General features: G+C 41.0%; 1 protein-coding gene across 2 annotated transcripts in view; it reads right to left on the bottom strand.

Annotated features, from left to right (window-relative positions):
* The window catches only part of Pdk3 (pyruvate dehydrogenase kinase 3), a 68,055-nt gene that overhangs the window by 31,539 nt on the left and 18,098 nt on the right, over positions 1 to 18,418 (bottom strand). For both annotated transcript variants that reach the window (XM_021153143.2, XM_029473478.2), the window contains 4 exons: positions 17,049 to 17,190; positions 11,953 to 12,024; positions 6,126 to 6,310; positions 4,026 to 4,115 (listed from right to left, as the gene is read on the bottom strand). In XM_021153143.2, coding sequence (XP_021008802.1) covers positions 4,026 to 4,115; positions 6,126 to 6,310; positions 11,953 to 12,024; positions 17,049 to 17,190 — 489 coding nt within the window. The remainder of the gene's footprint in view (positions 1 to 4,025; positions 4,116 to 6,125; positions 6,311 to 11,952; positions 12,025 to 17,048; positions 17,191 to 18,418) is intronic.

The raw sequence follows: 18,418 nt of genomic DNA, 5'->3' as shown, positions 1-18,418 counted from the left end.
ACTCATAGACCGATGCCTAGAAAGGCTTCATCAAGCAACTGATGGGAGCAGATGCAGAGACCCACAGCCAAACACTAGGTGGAGCTCGGCGGATCCTGTGGCAGAGCTGTGAGAACAAACTGTAAACGCCAGAGGGGTCAAGGACACCATGAGAACAAGTCCCACAGCATCACCTAAGAGGCTCATAGAGGCTCAGAGCCTACATGGGTCTGACTTAAGTCCTCTGTCTATATGTTATGGCTGTGCAGCTTGGCATTTTATGGGACTCCTAACAGTGGGAGTTGATGCTGTCTGACTCCTTGTGGGTTGCTTTATCCAGCTTTAATGAGGGTTTGTGCCTGGTCTTCCTGTATCTTGATACGCCATGTTCTGTTGATATCTCTGGGAGGCCTGCTCTTTTCTAAAGGGAAATGGAGGAGGACAGGGTCTGGGGGAGAGGGGAGGTGTGGGGATCACTGGGAGGAGTGGGCGGGGAGAAAACCGAGGTCAGGATGTAAGAAAAGAATTCTATTTGAAAAGAGCAAAGATGAAGCTGAGAGGGCTGTGCCTGGTGGTGTAGGTAGGTCTATAATCTCAGCTACTAAGAAAGTCAAGGCAGAAGGATCACAAGTTCTGTAGTCCATGTAGAGTGAGTTCAAAGCCAGCCTGGTAGACATGGTTAAACACTATTCTGAAATAAAAAGTAAACAGAAGGCTGGGAATAATGGTCAATGGTAAAGTGCTTGCCCACCATGTCGAAGGTCCACAGGTCAATCCCCAGCACAGCAAAAATAAGCTGTGAGTATTGGAAGGATGAAGAAAAAGGAGAGATGGGAACTGTAAATAAAATAAACAAAGAAAACTGGTATTTTACATTTTTGAATCCTAAACGTCCCCTAAAGGACATTAAATGGCCTCTCGCTTGTGGTACTGTTGGACAGAACCCAGGAGGGCCGGGGACAAGAGTGAGGATGTTAGGTCACTGATCTTGAAGGAGATATTGGGACTCTGGCCCCTTTCTCTTTTGTTTCCCAGCTTCCATGAAACAAGCAGCTTTGCTCTGGCATTACTCAATGGCAGTAATACTCACTGCCACGGTATTACACACGGTCACAGCCCACAGGGATGGGGCCAAGCAACAGTGTACTGAAACTTTTGAAACTGAATCAACATAAATCGTTTCTCCGATAAGCAGATTGATTTCCTCAGGCTTTGCTTCCCAGCAATAGAAAGATGGCTGACAGAGCAAGATGAGGAGACTTGGGCATAAATTTTCGGGCTTTTCATTTCCTTCCACACATGTGTTACACTATCCTGAATAATCTTCCAGTAAGTTTTTGGTATAAAAGTTGTCACTAAGAATGATGCAGAACAGCGTAGGTTAGAGATCACCTAACAATATCAGTAGTTAATACACACTAAATAACAGAATAATGTTGACAGTAACGGTCATAAACTAAGTTCTTTCAGCTCTACGAGTCGAGCCACAGGAGAAGTTCGCCTTGAATGACCCAGATCTTTGATGCATTGTAGCAATGTTTAATCTCTCTGTACGGTATAAATTGTTAAGTTTCATAAAACTCCTAATACTTATCAAATTCCACTGGTCCTCAGATATACCCTCCCTAAAAATTAGTCAAAGACTTTATATTGTAAAGAAATAATGAGATAACAGCACAAAGTAATTTTCAAAACTTTATCAGGAAGAATTTCAAACAGGTACCAGTGTCAAGCACAGTGTAACGAACCGCCACATACTCACCAAAGCCTCAACTATTCTTCACACAGGCCTTGTCTTTTCCTATCCCCAACTTCTGATTTTGAAGCAAACCCCTTATTTCATACCATGTACAGACATCTAAAAATATCCCTTGAAGCTCTATCTCTAAAGCTAGGAGTAAAAAGTAGCTACCACATCAATCACACCTAAGAAACTAGACTTTGGGACTAACTCATTCCAGTGCGTGGGATTTTTTTATTTGAAATTATTTTTATTTTTATTTTTTAAAATGTATTTATTCTTATTCCATGTGCATTGCTGGTTTCTCTGCATGTATGCACGGAGTTGGATCCCCTGGAACTGGAGTTACAGGTTGTGAGCTGCCATGTGGGTACTGGGAATTGAACCCGGGTCCTTTGGAAGATGGAATGCCCCTAACCACTGAGCCATCTCTCTAGCCCCCTACAACTTCTTGAATATTTTTTAACTTTACTTCATGTATATGAGTGTTTTGCCTGCATGGATGTCTATGCACATACACACATGTGGTCAGAAGAGGTGGTCAGAAAAGGGCACTGAAACTGGACAGTCATGAACTGCTATGTGGGAGCTAGGAAGAGAATGTGGGTCGTCTGCAAGAACAGTGAATACTCTTAACAGCTGAGCTGTCTCTCCAGCCCACTTTTGGTTTGTTTGGCTTTTTTGTTGTGGTAGTGTTTTTGTTGGTTTATTAGTGTGGTTTGGTTTGGTTTGGTTATTCCAGACAGGGTTTCTTTTTTTTCTTTTTTTTTTTTTTTTAAGATTTATTTATTTATTATATGTAAGTACACTGTAGCTGTCTTCAGACACTCCAGAAGAGGGCGCCAGATCTCGTTACGGATGGTTGTGAGCCACCATGTGGTTGCTGGGATTAGAACTCTGGACCTTCGGAAGAGCAGTCGGGTGCTCTTACCCACTGAGCCATTTCACCAGCCCCAGACAGGGTTTCTTTGTGTAACCTTGGCTGTCCTGGAACTTGCTCTGTAGAGCAGGCTGGCCTCAAACTCACAGAGATCCATTTGCCTCTGCTTCCTTGAGTGATGGGATTGAAGGTGTGTGCTGCCATGACCAGACATCCACATTTTTTAATAATAAAATTTAACAACTTTAAATGTCTAAAATTTATCAAGCCACAGATTACTTACCGATCTTCTATTTCTACAGACACTCAAGGTTCTATAAAAGTTATCAAGCAAGAAAAGACATATTCCCTGGCCTTACACCAACCACAGCTCAACAGAAAAGGCACATACATATCAGCTAGACCCAGTTGCCTTAAAAGTGAAATGATGTGAGGAAATGTCTTCTCGCCAAAGAGAGACACGGGCAGCACCTGGAAAATATACTGTACAGGCTGTCCTTAGCCGTGGTCGCTTAAGAACAACCAAGGTCCCTGATGAAAACCAGGGACAAAGTATGATCATGCAAAGCTTGCCAGCTGAGTGTTTAAAGCTAGATGAGAAGCAGAGCCGGAAATGCCATCTGGGGAAGGAGACAGGTTCGGAACATGAATCTGCACAAAGTCAAAACTGAGAAGTGCGGGAACCTGGTGGGTCACAGGCAGTCAAGCTTTCTTGACATAGCATTCAGCATTTATTTTAATCAGATAATGAGATCCACCTAGTCAAATGCCAAGTCCCCAGTGGACCTGGGATCTATCTATGAGTACCTGACCTCCTCTACTCTGGGAATACTGACTAGTATCCATGCAGCTAAGCCCACTGGCTGGATAGCTTCTAACACTAGGGCTATGTAAGAGAAAGAAATGTAGCTTTGGCAACTGTAAATGCAGACTCATTTAATAACGTGTAATTCTTTTTTTTTTTTTTTTTTTTTTGGTTTTTCGAGACAGGGTTTCTCTGTGTAGCCCTGGCTGTCCTGGCACTCACTTTGTAGACCAGGCTGGCCTCGAACTCAGAAATCCGCCTGCCTCTGCCTCCCAAGTGCTGGGATTAAAGGCGTGCGCCACCACGCCCGGCAATAACGTGTAATTCTTATTAAAAATGATGGCAAGTCAAATCTAGACCTTCCTGAAATGTTTACTCTTTAAGAAAGATATACAAGTACAACCCTAACCAACAAAGTAGAAACTGGTGTTTGAGCATTAGAAATTATTCGTTTTTCCTTGATCTAGAAAGATTTCATATTTGGATTAATTGGTTTAGGCCTAACATGGTCTGTGATGAATCACAGACTACACAGCAACATGACCCCACAGCTGAGCTGCCTCAAATAAACCCCAGTGCTATTTCTGCCACGGTCAGTGCCACTGGGCTGGCATCCTTACCTTTAACCACATCAGCTACATTACAGGTGGGGTCGATACTCCCTATATGTTTCGGATGAGCAGGGTTAGTGTCACCACCAAACAGAAGTGCTAAATGAACACAAAAGAGAAGGAAAGGGATTGAAACACAGTACGGTGATATGGTCAAGCACAGAAATAAAGTCCTAACTGTCAAAACGATCTTTTTAGAATCATTTCGGGATCCACAATGACTTAGAGTAATGCAATACTCTATGAGGGAGCACATACATCAGGCAAAAGGGGGAGGGGTGTACTTTAAGTCCCATCAGGCACAGGTAGTAGATCCTATAGCAGCAGTGCATGTCAGGGGCCCAGGCCTTTCTTCCTCTTCTGATGATAACTAGACCAAGACACTTAATGATTGACAGGCTATCTCCCTGAGGGCTCAACACTTGCAGCCATTTACTGCAGTCACTAAGTATTTCTGACATGCAGCATGGGCCATTGGTGAAGAACCCTCACGGGTAGCACTGCAATCGCCTCCACCACGCAGGATCTTTTGCAGTTCTGTGTACACAAACCGTATTTGTTCAAATATCTTTAGAAAACTATTCCACTTTACTTTACACAATAGTTGCAGATTTTTATTCCCAAATAAAAGCCTAAAGAAGCTGAAAAGAAAAAGAAGCAACGCAAGCCAAATTTTTATAGGTATACTTTATCAAACCTATCAATCAAACCTGGGGACTAACTTAGACTCCACAAAAGGAGAATAAATATCTAAACAAAATAGGAATGACTTGAGATTATAAAAATGACAAATATAGGTGTATGCCAGTACATAAGTTCTAACTTATTAAAAATAGAAAAAAAACAGAGGTGCATGAGTTTAATCAACAACACAACATATGCAATATCTATGTGAACAGAAATACGCTTAGATAAGGAAATTGCCACTATGTCAGTAAATTAGCTGGCTTGTATTTAGGTTCCCTTTTTTCTATAAATTATCATACATGTTTCTAAAAATATAAATACATACATTCTTTTAAAAGACAGGGCTTATGGCTATCTTGAAACTCACTCTGTAGACCAGGCTGGCCTCAAACCTAGAAATCCCCTGTCTCTTGCTTCTTGAGTACTCAGATTAAGGCATGTGCTGTCACTGCCCGGCTGTAAGTACATATTAACAGTTCCATAACATTTGTTTATCTAAGTAAATCAAATAAATTAAAAAATGCTTGCCGGGCAGTGGTGGCGCGTGCCTTTAATCCCAGCACCTGGGAGGCAGAGGCAGGCGGATTTCTAAGTTCGAGACCAGCCTGGTCTACAGAGTGAGTTCCAGGACAGCCAGGGCTATACAGAGAAACCCTGTCTTGAAAAACCAAAAAAAAAAAAAATAAAATAAAATAAAATAAAAAAATAAAAAAATGCTTTGCTCCCTCTCTGATTCAGCAAGGACAACTCCAAATATGTACATGCTTTTCCTTAGAATTAAAAAAATCAACCAAGGTGACAGTACTGGAAATCAGTGAAGAAGTTCATTGTGTTGAAAGAACTGAGTATACTAAACTCTCAGTGTGGCATCATGGACTAACTAAAAATCAGATTTTACCTATCACCGTGGAATCAAGGAAATTGCTTATATATCTAACATGCTCATTCAATGTTCCCATATTGGTGCTTTTAAAACTATTGAGAAATTAATGTGGCTGCCATTTAAGCCAGTCTCTTGACTTCACAGAAAGGTAACAGCAGAGCCTTTGAAAGGCAGGCAGTGGTCCTGCCTATAATATAAGCATCACAAAGCGTTCCAAGGACAACTTTGATGCAAGAATATCGATTAATGGACTTCATTTATTTACTTTTATTAGATATTTACTTTATTTACATTTTAAATGTTATCCCCTTTCCTGGTTTCCCCTCTGAAAACCCCCTATCCCTCCCCCTGCTCGCCAATCCACCCAACCAGATTTTTATAATAGGAAGGATTCCCTTAAAAAAAAAACTGAACTAGAAATGAAATTTCTATAGCGAAAAGTCTAAGTCAGTAAACTTAAAGTGAAGCAAAAGGAAAACTTTTCAGAAAAATCAATACGGTTACCTGTTCAAAACTAGACCCAAAACAACCCAACTTACTGTGCTGGTTAATAAGCATGCGGAAAGAAATGCGGTTGGTATAAAACCGATCCAGGAAATATTGAATGTTACTGCTAATGAACGGATCAAACCCGAACTTTTCCTTGTACTCAATCACGCCTTGGGCCATTGTAGGAACAACATCATTGTGTCTGTTTCTGATATTTATCAGAACGTTGAGAAAGCTGTGTGGGAAGGAAATACAATGTGGTAAGTTTACATTTCACAGGCTGAAAGCCATCCCCCACCTCTATCTAGTTACCTGCTGGTATTCTTTATAAGTAGAAACATTCCTCTCACTAGATAGTAAAAAGAAGTAAGCACAAACGCTAAAACCTAGTGAAACTCACGACTGACATTCTTTCGGAGCTACACAAAGTACAAGGGTCTAGTGAAGTTAAAAAACAGTTCAAATCCTTTTTTAGGAATGTGCTGACATTTGGAGGTTATATAAATTTTTTATTTTTTACTAAAAGAACGTAAATCAATAAGGAAATAAGGAAATAATTGAACTGATGGGGCCAGAGGGCTAACAATTTAAACCATATATACATACCAATTTCAAGCCTTAAGCCCTAAGAGAATGAGAAATGTAAGAATAATAGTGAGGAGCTGGCTTAGGGGGGAGGGGGTGGTAAAGTGATGAGGATCTGTAGCCACATATAAGCCAGGTATGGCAGCACATCTCTGTAAGCCCAGAGCCAGGGGAGTACTGGCTAGCCAGTCTAGTCAAAACATCAAGGTCCCTGTTTAGTGAGCGAGTCTGTCTGAAAAAATCATGTGAGAGTGATCCAGAAAACATCTGACATCAACCTCTGATCGCCACATGAAAATGCACACACATACATACACATGTACACATCAGTGCACACACACACACACATATACACATCAGTGCACACACACATACACATGTACACATCAGTGCACACACACATACACATGTACACATCAGTGCACACACACATACACATGTACACATCAGTGCACACATACACATGTACACATAAGCCATATAAACATACACAAAAATTAATTTCTTTTTAAAAAGACAAAAATGTTAAGAGTGAAATCACAGAAATAATAAAAGAAAATCAGCTGAATTAAGTCTATACCTTTGGGATAAAGGCGGCTGTTCTCGGCTTATTACCAAGGGCAGAAACATACAATGCAAAGAAACAAAGAACATAACTGGGGAATTGATGAGTAAGTGAAGAAATAAAAGCCCATACACTTAGTGAAGATGAACATCCCACTGGAAACCAGGGAAAGGATCTTAGTGGGAAAATCTATGAAAACGCAAGCACAGTGCCAATCAATTTACCAGCACAAAAGCAAAGGAAAACATTCTTTATTAGAATGGCAAATAATAACCAGTGAAGGTTGCGTGTGGGCGCTAAATGGAACATTTTCTAAGGGCAATTTAACCAAATATATCTGAAGTCCAAAGAAGATAATTCCACTTCTAGGATCAACGCTAGGGAAACAAGTGGACAAGGTAAATAGCTGTTTTTAAAAACTGCTTTCCACACACGCACACGCATACATCATACCCAGAGAATGCGGGTGTGGGAAGAGAAAGAGAAAACAAAAGCTGTTTTTAGAGCACTCTGTGCTAGCAAGGTGACTTGCTGCATAAATGCAGTGCTGTGTAAGTTTGCTGACCTGACTGTGGATCCCTGGAAACGGAAGGCAAAGAGCAGCACCCAACACTGTCATCTGATCTCCACATCCACAGCATGACACAGTACTCTCAGACACAAACACCTATGCAATGGATCATAGACTCACACACAGGAGAAGGTACTGAAAACTACAAACCAGGATAAAAGCCAACATTAGTGGGTCAAATAGCATGATCTATCTGTATAATTAATAATATAAGTAAGTGCCAAGTGGTGGCGGCACAGGCCTTTAATCCCAGCACTCAGGAGGCAGAGGCAGGCAGATCTGAGTTTGAAGCCAGCCTGGTCTACAGAGTGAGTTCCAGGATGGCCAGGACTACACAGGAACCCTGTGTCAAAAAAACAAAAACAAAAACAAACAAACAACCCAACAAGACAATTTGCATGTGTGTGTGCATATATGTGTGTGAGAGAGTACTGACAGCTACATGCTACACAATAACATTTCAGTGACAGACTGTACACAATAGTGTCCCTAAAAGATTATGTCGCCTGGAAAGGTTGTAGTCCTCTTATGTTTCTATGAGGATACTCTACAGTGTTCACATAAACAATTTTTCTTCATGAAGCATTTCTCTAAGGTATCTGACATTGAGTGATCCATGACTGTATTATGAAATTGCTGGCCACTAGTAAGTGGCCAAGAACTATATTGTAAACACAAAACTTGCTGAGCAGTGGTGTCCACCTTTAAATCCCAGCACTTGGGAGGCAGAGGCAGAGGCAGAGGCAGAGGCAGAGGCAGAGGCAGAGGCAGAGGCAGAGGCAGAGGCAGAGGCAGAGGCAGAGGCAGAGGCAGGTGGATCTCTGTGAGTTGGAGGCCAGCCTGGTCTACAGAGTGAGTTATAGGACAATGAGGGTTATATAGGGAATCCTTGTCTCAAAAAACTTCACACTCATACAATATGAATGCTTAGGGGAAAAGGGCAGAAGAAAATGTTAGCTGAGGCTGTCCTCTAGTAATGAGATTTTGGGATAAGTTTCTTTTACTTATCTCGTCTTATTTTTTCCTCAATGAAAATTTTCTGTAACAAATATTTACGTACAATGAAAGCAAAGATGAATAAACTCTGAAACTAGAAGTTCACAATTAGCCAGGCTTGGCGGCACACACCTTTAATCACAGCCCTCAGGAGGCATAGGCAGGCTAATCCACAGTGAAGCCCTTCTTCAAAACAAAACAAAAAAGTCCAAGTTTGCAATTATGCACAAGAAATTTTTACAATGGGTAAATTTTCATGTACCTCTTTCCAATGTATTTATCAATTAAGTATCTGTAAAATGAAACAATTCATTATAGTGCAGAAACATCTTCACCTGAAGGAAAGAGGCTTATTGAAATGGATGAATTCTCAGAACACCTCCCTACCCTCCTGGGCTTTTCTATCTCCATCATGAGGACCAATGTGATTGACATAAATGACTCTCCAGCTAGTGACCCCACATATGGCAGAACTTATATGTTCTCACTGAACAGAAAAGGCTGTTACCAGGATGCACGCTCATCTTGCACCCCTCCCTTTACTAACAGCACGAGGCATCTCAAATCTCAACTTTCCAACCTAGCTGCATAAAGCCAGGAAGTTATCGAAATTCACTAAGAGCTACTGCCATGAAGACCTAGCACACACTGGATTCAGCACTGTCCATTCACTTAAATTGGTCCTGATGAAAAAAAAATGTTAGAGTTGGGACTCTACAAAAACCATAGCAATTAATTAATAATTGTGTACTTCTCCAAATCTTTATCTTCAAGTGTACACCTAGAGGCTAGCTCCATTTTGAGAATTTCAAATGTCCCCAACTAATGACTTAAGAAAACAAAGCTCCTAGATTCAATCCATTTAATGTCAACACGTTAAATAACAGTTGATGTGGAACCTTAAGGGTTCGTTGGAAAGTCAATTATGCTATATTGTGTTATGTGAAAGTGTGTCTTGAAGCGGACACAGGTGTGAAAGACTAAAGCCGACTCATGAAGGAATGTTTAGCTGAAGCAGACACAGGAGAGAGGATGTTCTGCTAAAGCAAGCACGTGAAAGGACAGGTGATGAAGGATTCTTTACTAATGACACAAATGCATTGGTTCACCATATACTGAGTAGTTGAGCTGCATTTGTCGGGACTCCACAGAGAGAAATGAGCCAAAACAAAAACAAAAAACCCTTCTGGTGGTGTGCTGCAGTTTCTTGCAGCTTCCTGCTTCCTTGGACTCAGGCTGATTGTCAGCTGAGACGGGTGCATGTGTTGAGGCACAAGCCTTGGAAGACACGTGATGTTTGGAGGTTATAAAAAGAACTCACTGGACAGTGACAGAGGGAGGCTGAGCTTGCTGTGCAGCACTTGTGCACCACCAGTTCGCTTCCCTGAGAGAGGCACAGCTGAGAATGTCTCCTGGTGTTCCTGTTGGTCCCTCCTGCTGACTGAGCCGAGGCTGAGGCCTGGCTGTCTCTGCTAGGTCCTGTCACTGCTGTTGCTGACCCAACTCTACCAAACTGGATTACCGGTGTATCCATGAAGTGTTTGTGAGTCTACGAGCTCCCATTGCCTGCTGACCTGTGAACTGAACTGCTGATTTCCAGACAACACAGATGAGAGTTGCTCCAAAGAACCTTTCTAAGCAGGCCCACTTCCCCCATATCCTTTCTTTCCCACTACCTCTGGTGGGTGGTGGGCTATAAGGGAGGTTAAAGTGTTTAAGAACCATCATTAAAAACAGAGTTTGAAAAAAATAGAGTTACAGACAGCAGTGGCTAGCTAGTATCAAGGAAACAACTATATGTGTGGCTCGAACCCAATGCTTGTACTTTTCACAGTCACGGATCCATTAAATAAGATACAACTGAACCTGAGCTCCCTTCTCCTGGCTTGAAGCAGCATTTCTGGCTGTATGGTACACTGCAGAGGACCAGCATACTATGAAAACGGAACAATGACTCACGGGTCTAGCTCTGTCACAACCTTGAGCACATTCTCCCACACCTCTGACCTCCAGATTTCCTGGGTGAAAACTCTCCAAGGTTGGTTGTGTGGTATAGTGCTTCCCTACTTCTATTCACGGAGCTCATCCAAGCCACTTACATGTTTGTCTCATGACTGTGAGGATCATACGTCCTCAGCACAACTGGACTGCTCTGAGGATTCACTGTGTATATCCCCAACAGGAAGAAATTAGGGTAAAGGAGATACTTAATTTCTCTTGGGGGAAAAAATCTCTACTCACAGCTGAGGTTATGGTTTACTGGAGAACAAAAATAGAAAACAGAAATACTTTCTGGTAACATGAGAATTCCATAGTCTTTGTGAACAGTGACAGCAATAGAATCCAACAGTTGTGTGTGTGTGTGTATTAAAAAAAAAAAAACCACACTTTTACGTTTCTCCAAAACAAAATCACTACAATTTTCTAAGCTCAAAAAGTATTGTACTTTAGAAAGTATTTTAAGTTGATGGATTAGGGAGATAATTCCTGTATATATGGAGGCTATTGCATTCTTAAAACTACCACTAGATGGAACATTCCCTACAATGCTTATAGTAAGCTGCCGTCTAGTTTACCTTGACTACATATATTAAGAATTGGGTCAAGAAGCATTAATTGAAGTTTCATTGTTCTTTGTGAACTATGCTAAATTCTTAAGTTTTAATAAAACAACAACTATGTTTATTACCCACAAGAAAATTAAAACCTTTGTCTAAATTCCAGTTATTTGTGTTCTCAAATGTGTGTGTAGTGTGTGTGGGAGTATTCATGTTAAAACTTGAGCACACAAATGTACACGCACACATGAGGATGCCAGGTTAGCATCAGTTGTCTTCCTCATTCACTCTCTACCTCATTTATCAAAACAGGGTCTCTCATTTGAATCTAGAGCTCGCTTACTCAGGACGTTTAGCTAGGCAGCTTCTCTGGGGATCCCCAGGGTGACTTCCAACCACTAGGATTACAGGCAGGCTGTCATGCCTGCCCAGTACCCAATTGACAACTGCAGACCCAAACTCAGGTCTGCACACTTGTTCAGTAAGCACTTTAACTACTGAGCCATCTCATAGCCCTAAATTATAACTCTTTCGTTTTAACATGAGTTCCATGTTCTCTTGCCGAGGTATTTTTACTTTCATGTAATTGGCATCATACTTACTTATCCAAAACTCGTGGGTCTTCTGGGCTCTTGTTTTCATATTCTAAAAGTTCAAGGAAGCTCTGCATGTACCTAGAAAAGACAAGTCAGCACATGAGCTACCTGTCTAGCTCCCTTCCCCGCCTCACTCAGCCTTTACTCCACTCCTATATGCAGCTTAAGGGCTTCAGGCTGAGTTGATTCCTCCAGAGCATGTAGGTGGCCCCATCTTTCTCTGGAAGAGCCCTTCTCTCTCATCAATAATTACTCTTTAGTCCCACAGTCCATAGCTAAGACTAAGAACCAAGTGCATCCCTGAACACAGGCATTGACTCAGGAACAGGTCTAGGGCTTCAATTCAAACTGAAAGAAATACACAGAAGACTTGCTGGAGGTTTCTAAGCATAATGACTTCTCTGCTTTGGTATAGTGTATGAGATCTGCAACTTCTACAGCCAGTCTTCCACCTGGAAGGAAGCTCACCTGAAAACAAAGCCAACACTGTCAAAAAGCATAGCTCTCATAGCTTTGCATGTCTCTGATTCAAACTAATAGGAAGAACTCATCCAATGACTGGCCCTTCTGGTTGTACAAGCCAGGTTCAGCTGTACTGTCTGTCATTACAAATGCATCCTAACTCATACTCCAAGTGTACAATTTGATTACTCCAAAAGTACATAAATTTTTCTTGAAACAGGGTCTCACTAGATAGCCTTGGCTGGCCTAGAAGTCAATATGAGGACCAGAATTACCTTACACTCATAGAAATCTATCAGCTACTAACTCCTAAATTCGGGGATTAAAGGCATACACACCACATTTGGCAAAAAGATCACAAAATTTTAAGAAGTACTCTGGTTTGATCCTGAAGCATACACCAAGAATACAAGAAGGCTATTTCTTACAGTAAAATTAACTTCATCAGTATGTACTAGAGAAATGCACATCAGGAAAAGATTCTAAATTGATCATGATAAGTTTTCAATAAAGGCCAATACAAGAAAAAACTGTGTATATTATAAAATCCTTAAGTCTTAATAAGATGTGCCACACATGAGCAAGTTAGGCGGGCCTCCAACCTTTTCCCAAAGCAGTAATCCTTTAAAGAGAAAAGTTATAAATGCAGAAGAATCCAAGATCATACTAAGATTTGTAGCATGAAAAGAAAACGGGAAGGCTACAGGGTGACCAAGAGAACAGTGGAGTCCCTGTTTCACACGCAAGTCACTTTTAAAAGCAAATGACTGGATCACATAAATAAATACATGATCCTAAGATGGATTCTTAAATCAAGTCAATTTTTTTTTTGGTTTGTTTTCGAGACAGGGTTTTTTCTGTGTAGCCCTGGCTGTCCTGGAACTCATTCTGTAGATCAGGCTGGCCTCGAACTTTGCCTGCCTTTGCCTCCCAAGTGCTGGGATTAAAGGCGTGTGCCACCACGCCTGGCAATTTTTTAAAAAAGGATCATTAAGACAATTAGTAAAATAATAACAAGCACTACCTATTAGGAAACATTACTAGATCAATGACAAACTTCTAAATGTGAATATTTATATCATGGTTTTCTAAGAGTTATCCCCAGAGATGCGTGTTAAAGTTATTTGGGGGCAAAGGAACGTAATGTCAACATCAATTCAAATGTTTCAGGAAAAGCAATGAATTTTTGTATGATGTCAACCAATAAAAGGAACAATCTGAACTATATCCTCAAATACTACTGATATTTATTTGGAAAGAGCATTTTCAAAGAAAAAGAACATGCTACAGGAAGCCACACGTGTGTTCAAAAGAGCACCTCCTTGTAGATTCCGTGACTACACTTTTAAAATCCCTCCTGTGTCAACACACTTCCTTTTCTACTCCCCTTACCAGCTTATCCTTTCTTTTCTAATGGTTCCTTGTTAAACAGGGATGTTGTTTTATTCATCTTGCTGCTTCTTTAATACCTAAGGCATGGTTAGTAATATATGATTAAAGAAGGAAAAAGAAAAGGCCCAAGGCAAGGGGACTTCTAAAGAAAGATGATCACACCAGATCGTTGAAATCAAGAACTGTCGATTCTAATGATTAATACCAAGGGTAGAATGTTCTGGAGGTTGAAGACTTGCTGACCGGATGGTCTTACAGATGTCATAAGGTTGCAAGAGCCTCCGTATGAACGTGTAGACCTAGAAGCTCATGCTAGTCACTAATGGTAATAACCATGCAAAAGAAATTGTCCTTAGTAACTCCCGAGCTCTACCAATTCCATTTGGATCCTGACGATGTTTACATTTCTCTCATTCATATGTGTATGTCATATTATATACATATATACATGCACACATATATTCATATTCTCTCTCCCCATTCAATGTGGGAGAGAGGAGATAAACATGAATTATGAAAGAGCAAATATAGTCAAATGTTATCGGTGAAGCTAGATGAAGGTATATGACAATTCTTTCGACTAGTCTTGTAATTCTTAAGTAGGAAATTATTGTTTTCAAAATAGAATGTATACGAACAAAAAGAAATGGCATGCACAGTCTGAAGTAGACACGGACAATGCAGAGGATACAAAGGAAGGTTTAACACTGTAATCTGAGTCTATACTTCACTTTGCCAGTGTTATATGAATAACACAAAAATAAACTTAGTATTTACTCCTGCTTCCTGGTACAGTTCCTAAGCCTTAAAGTTCCAGAATGACAGGAGTATCTCTTGTTACTCAGAAGAAGCACCTACTGCTCACATTTGAGTTATTCTAATAAGTTCACTTAGAGTGGGGCTCTACACAGTGTCAACATGATCTTGATCAAAACAATGAGCAAGTAACTAGAGAGCTCAAACTTTTAGTCTACTCCCAACCTCTGTGGAGGCATGAGGACTGAAAATGAAGCTCTATAAAAACTCCCGAATTAGGAGATGCTGAAGGCTTTGTACTGAACCCCTGGAGGTGCCAACAGAGCACACTCAGGGAGGGTATGGATGCTACAAAGCCACACCAACACCTTGTCTGATATATTTCTTCCATTTTGCTGTTTCTTTTCCAATGCACCTGCAAATATAAACAAAGTGCTTTCCTGAATTCTGTGATCCACTTTAGCCAATTATCAAACCTCAGAAGAGGGCCATGGAAACTCAATGTACAGCCAGTCACTTGCATCAGTCAGTCAAAGGCATGGATAGATCCAGGACTTGCAGTTGACACATAATGTATGGCTTCAGTCTCTGGAGACTGAGCTCTGACATTGTGGGGCCTGTGCTGACTTCAGATACTTAGTATCAGGACTGAACAGAGTTGCTGAACACTCAGCTGGGCTCTGGAGAATCAGAGTTGCCTCATGTTGGAAAACAGTTGGAGGCAGTAATTTACTTTGAAGTTCCTGAAGTAACTGCTGCATAAGCAATGGAAACTGGTTAATTGCTCCAACCTAATGGATCAAAGGACATGACTTTGCCTACCGAAGAGGACCTTCATCATAGTGTCCCTGACAGTGACTTATACTATCTACAGCTCAAGTTTCCTCCTCCCAGGTATGTACAGCCTGAGACTGTTTGCCTACAGAGTCTCCCTACCTAGAACAGCTAAACTTACCACCTTATTCAGCTATATACCATAAATCTGTGTCCTTAATTCTGATGGTGCAAGTCCATCAAAATGCATGGCTCACTCGACTCCAGCTTTTCTTTTTTTTTTCTTTTTCTTTCTTTTTTCTTTTTCTTTTTTTTCTTTCTTTCTTTTTTTTTTGTTTTTTCGAGCCAGGGTTTCTCTGTATACCCCTAGCTGTCCTGGAACTCACTCTGTAGACCAGGTTGGCCTTGAACTCAGAAATCCGCCTGCCCCTGCCTCCCAAGTGCTGGGATTAAAGGCGTGTGCCACCACTGCCTGGCGACTCCAGCTTTTCTATATGTGAGCTATCACTTCTTCATTCCCTGTCATCTAAATTAGGTCAACCCCTAATCCATGCAAGGTTACCGCATAAAACAGTGCTTTTCACAAAAACTTATTCTTCAGGAATGGCCATTGAATTCTTCATTCTTTATCAGAAGCCAAGCCACTACAAACCCTCTGAATGTGAGCTAGTTTTCTTAAGCTGGTGATTTCTTAAGACGGTCCTCTGCACGAGTCAACTCCACCCACCCATCAAGTAACAGTACAAGGCCACGGCTAGCGTTTTCTGCCCCTTTTTTGTTCTCAACACTGTTCCTGATTAGCAACAGTGTGCCTCCTTGTCCTTACAGTCCTCCAGGTTTCTCCACATGCTTCCACCATGCTTTTTATAGCAGAGTAGACCAAACATGCAAATCTCTGTCTAAAAACATGCCACCTTTTCTTCCAGCCTCCCACTCAGTGACCTCATGGCGGGTGGGGGATCATCACAGACTCCACTTCCTCTGACAGAGAATGCATGCTTTACAGTCAGAGCTCTGACTGATTTAACTTTGCTTTAAGATCTTGCATAGAGCAGACACAGCACAGCATGGAGATGATTGGTTTTTTTCACGTGAGGTTCCCTTGTAAAGGACTTAGTCTAAAAAGTATTTCCTTCATGAAAGATCTTGAAAACAAAAATAAAAGAGGCAAGGCTGAGACTTACTAAAGGTTGAAAACATCTCTCTATCCAAAGGAGGGCAAATGGGTTAGGCACATAGCTCAATTAGGAGTGCTTGCTTTGCCTCTGTTGTCAAAGCCCTGCTTCAATCCCCAGTAACTGGACATGGTGGCACACGAGTGTGCTCTCAGCACTCAGGAGGCAAGAAGATCAGATGTGCAAAGGACACCTAGGCTACAAATGGAATTCACGGCCAGTCTGGGATACAAGAGACACTGCCTCAATTTCTTCCTTTAAATCAAAGTAGGTCCACTGATACTGGTCACTGTAACGTCATTCCTTCATTTTATTCTCTAATTTTTTTTCAATGAGCAATCATGTCTATAACAAGAAAAAATGAAAGGTTCAGGAAGTATCTTATGGTTCAAGATATTTACATTAAAATTATTAAACAAATAGCTGAAAGCTTGTAAGTGCAAGGAAACCCCAGCTATCCTGAAAGCCTCATTCCAGACAGACAGTTTGTACACTTCTGTGCAAAATGCTTCCAGTGCTGAACTGTTCGCAGCATTTACTTACCAACTCTGAACTAATCCCACGGAAGGGCGGTTCAACAAGTTATCCGGCAAGAGATTAACCTCTCTCATGGTGTTAGCCAGTCGCACAGGAAGTTCCTTGCGCAGAAACATATATGAAGTTTTTTCACATGCATTATCCCTTCCTATTAAGAGATGAAAAAATTCCATAAAATTAACATCTAGAGACATAAAATGCTCTCATGTTCACAGAATTAGAAAAAGAAAAAGGAAATTAAGTAATATAATGATGTCTAGTTAAATTTTCATTCTCCAAAATAACAAGTTTAAGAACACAGCTTAATTAGAAACGAAAAAGAACATTTATTCCAAAAGGCAACTTTGAAAGCAGTTTTTTTCTTAACACAAATAGGTACCTAGTGTTGCCTGCCACAACATAAAAGTGACCTGGGATATAATTTGAGTTTGCTTTCAAATAAACACTGTATGGAAATTGCCAAGTACAGAACAATATGATATGGAAATCTACTATTGTTCATAGTGGTTTTCTGGGAGGCAACATGATCCGTTTCTTCTGTAAATATGCCTATTGCATACCAAGCATTTGTTCCGAGTTTTCTTCCCATGTAAAGAAACACATGGCTCTGCCATCCTGGAAGCAGAAACTCTGTGATTCCAAACGAGCAGCTCTAAGTCACACAACTAATACGTCTCAAAAGCTTGCAATGTTACGCCTCTTAACTTTAGCTACCCTAATCTTGAAGGCGGGGGTCAATCTTTGTAAAGGCAACATGTAACCCACACATAACCGTGGTCCTCCACTCTGTGGTTCTCGGGGGTCTATCCTGTCTCCCTGGCACTGGCTAGGCCTCCCTGATGCTCCACTCCCTGGAAGCTATTCTGGAATGAGTCAAGACCAGACACAAGGGAGGGAAGCTTTCTAAACATTGCCTTCCAAACTCTCCTAAGTTTTCCCTGTATAAAAAAAGGCAGCAACTGAAAGGTTCACACACATGGTATTTCTAATGCTTCCATCCACTTTCTGACTTCTCCCTTTCCTTTCTACAAAATAAAGCCTGGGAAAAAGAGTCATTCTTGAAAGTCATCTGTGGCTCTTTTCTTCCTCACCAACCTGGACCCCATTTCCATATTTAAACAAATTAGAATGAAAGACTGCTCTCAAATCATTGTTGTCTTCATTCGCCATGAGTATACTGAAGGTCTTTGGTAGGAAAATCCCTAACGATTCTTTCACTCACCCTTAGCACTCTGATGCATATACATTAGTTCCCAGGTAAGAGGGGAAGGGGTATAATACTCCAGAAACAGCAGCCAACAGCTACTTTACCAAGCTGATTTTGGTAGTTTTGCTTCAAAAATATATTGCTCCTATTGATCCATATAATTTTAATT

The sequence above is a fragment of the Mus caroli genome, unplaced genomic scaffold, assembly GCF_978045245.1.
Source record: "Mus caroli unplaced genomic scaffold, Mus_caroli_1 scaffold_5, whole genome shotgun sequence".
In the NCBI taxonomy this organism is placed as follows: domain Eukaryota; kingdom Metazoa; phylum Chordata; class Mammalia; order Rodentia; family Muridae; genus Mus; species Mus caroli.
The sequence above is the reverse complement of the archived record's forward strand: the minus strand, read 5'-3'. Positions and strand labels throughout refer to the sequence as shown.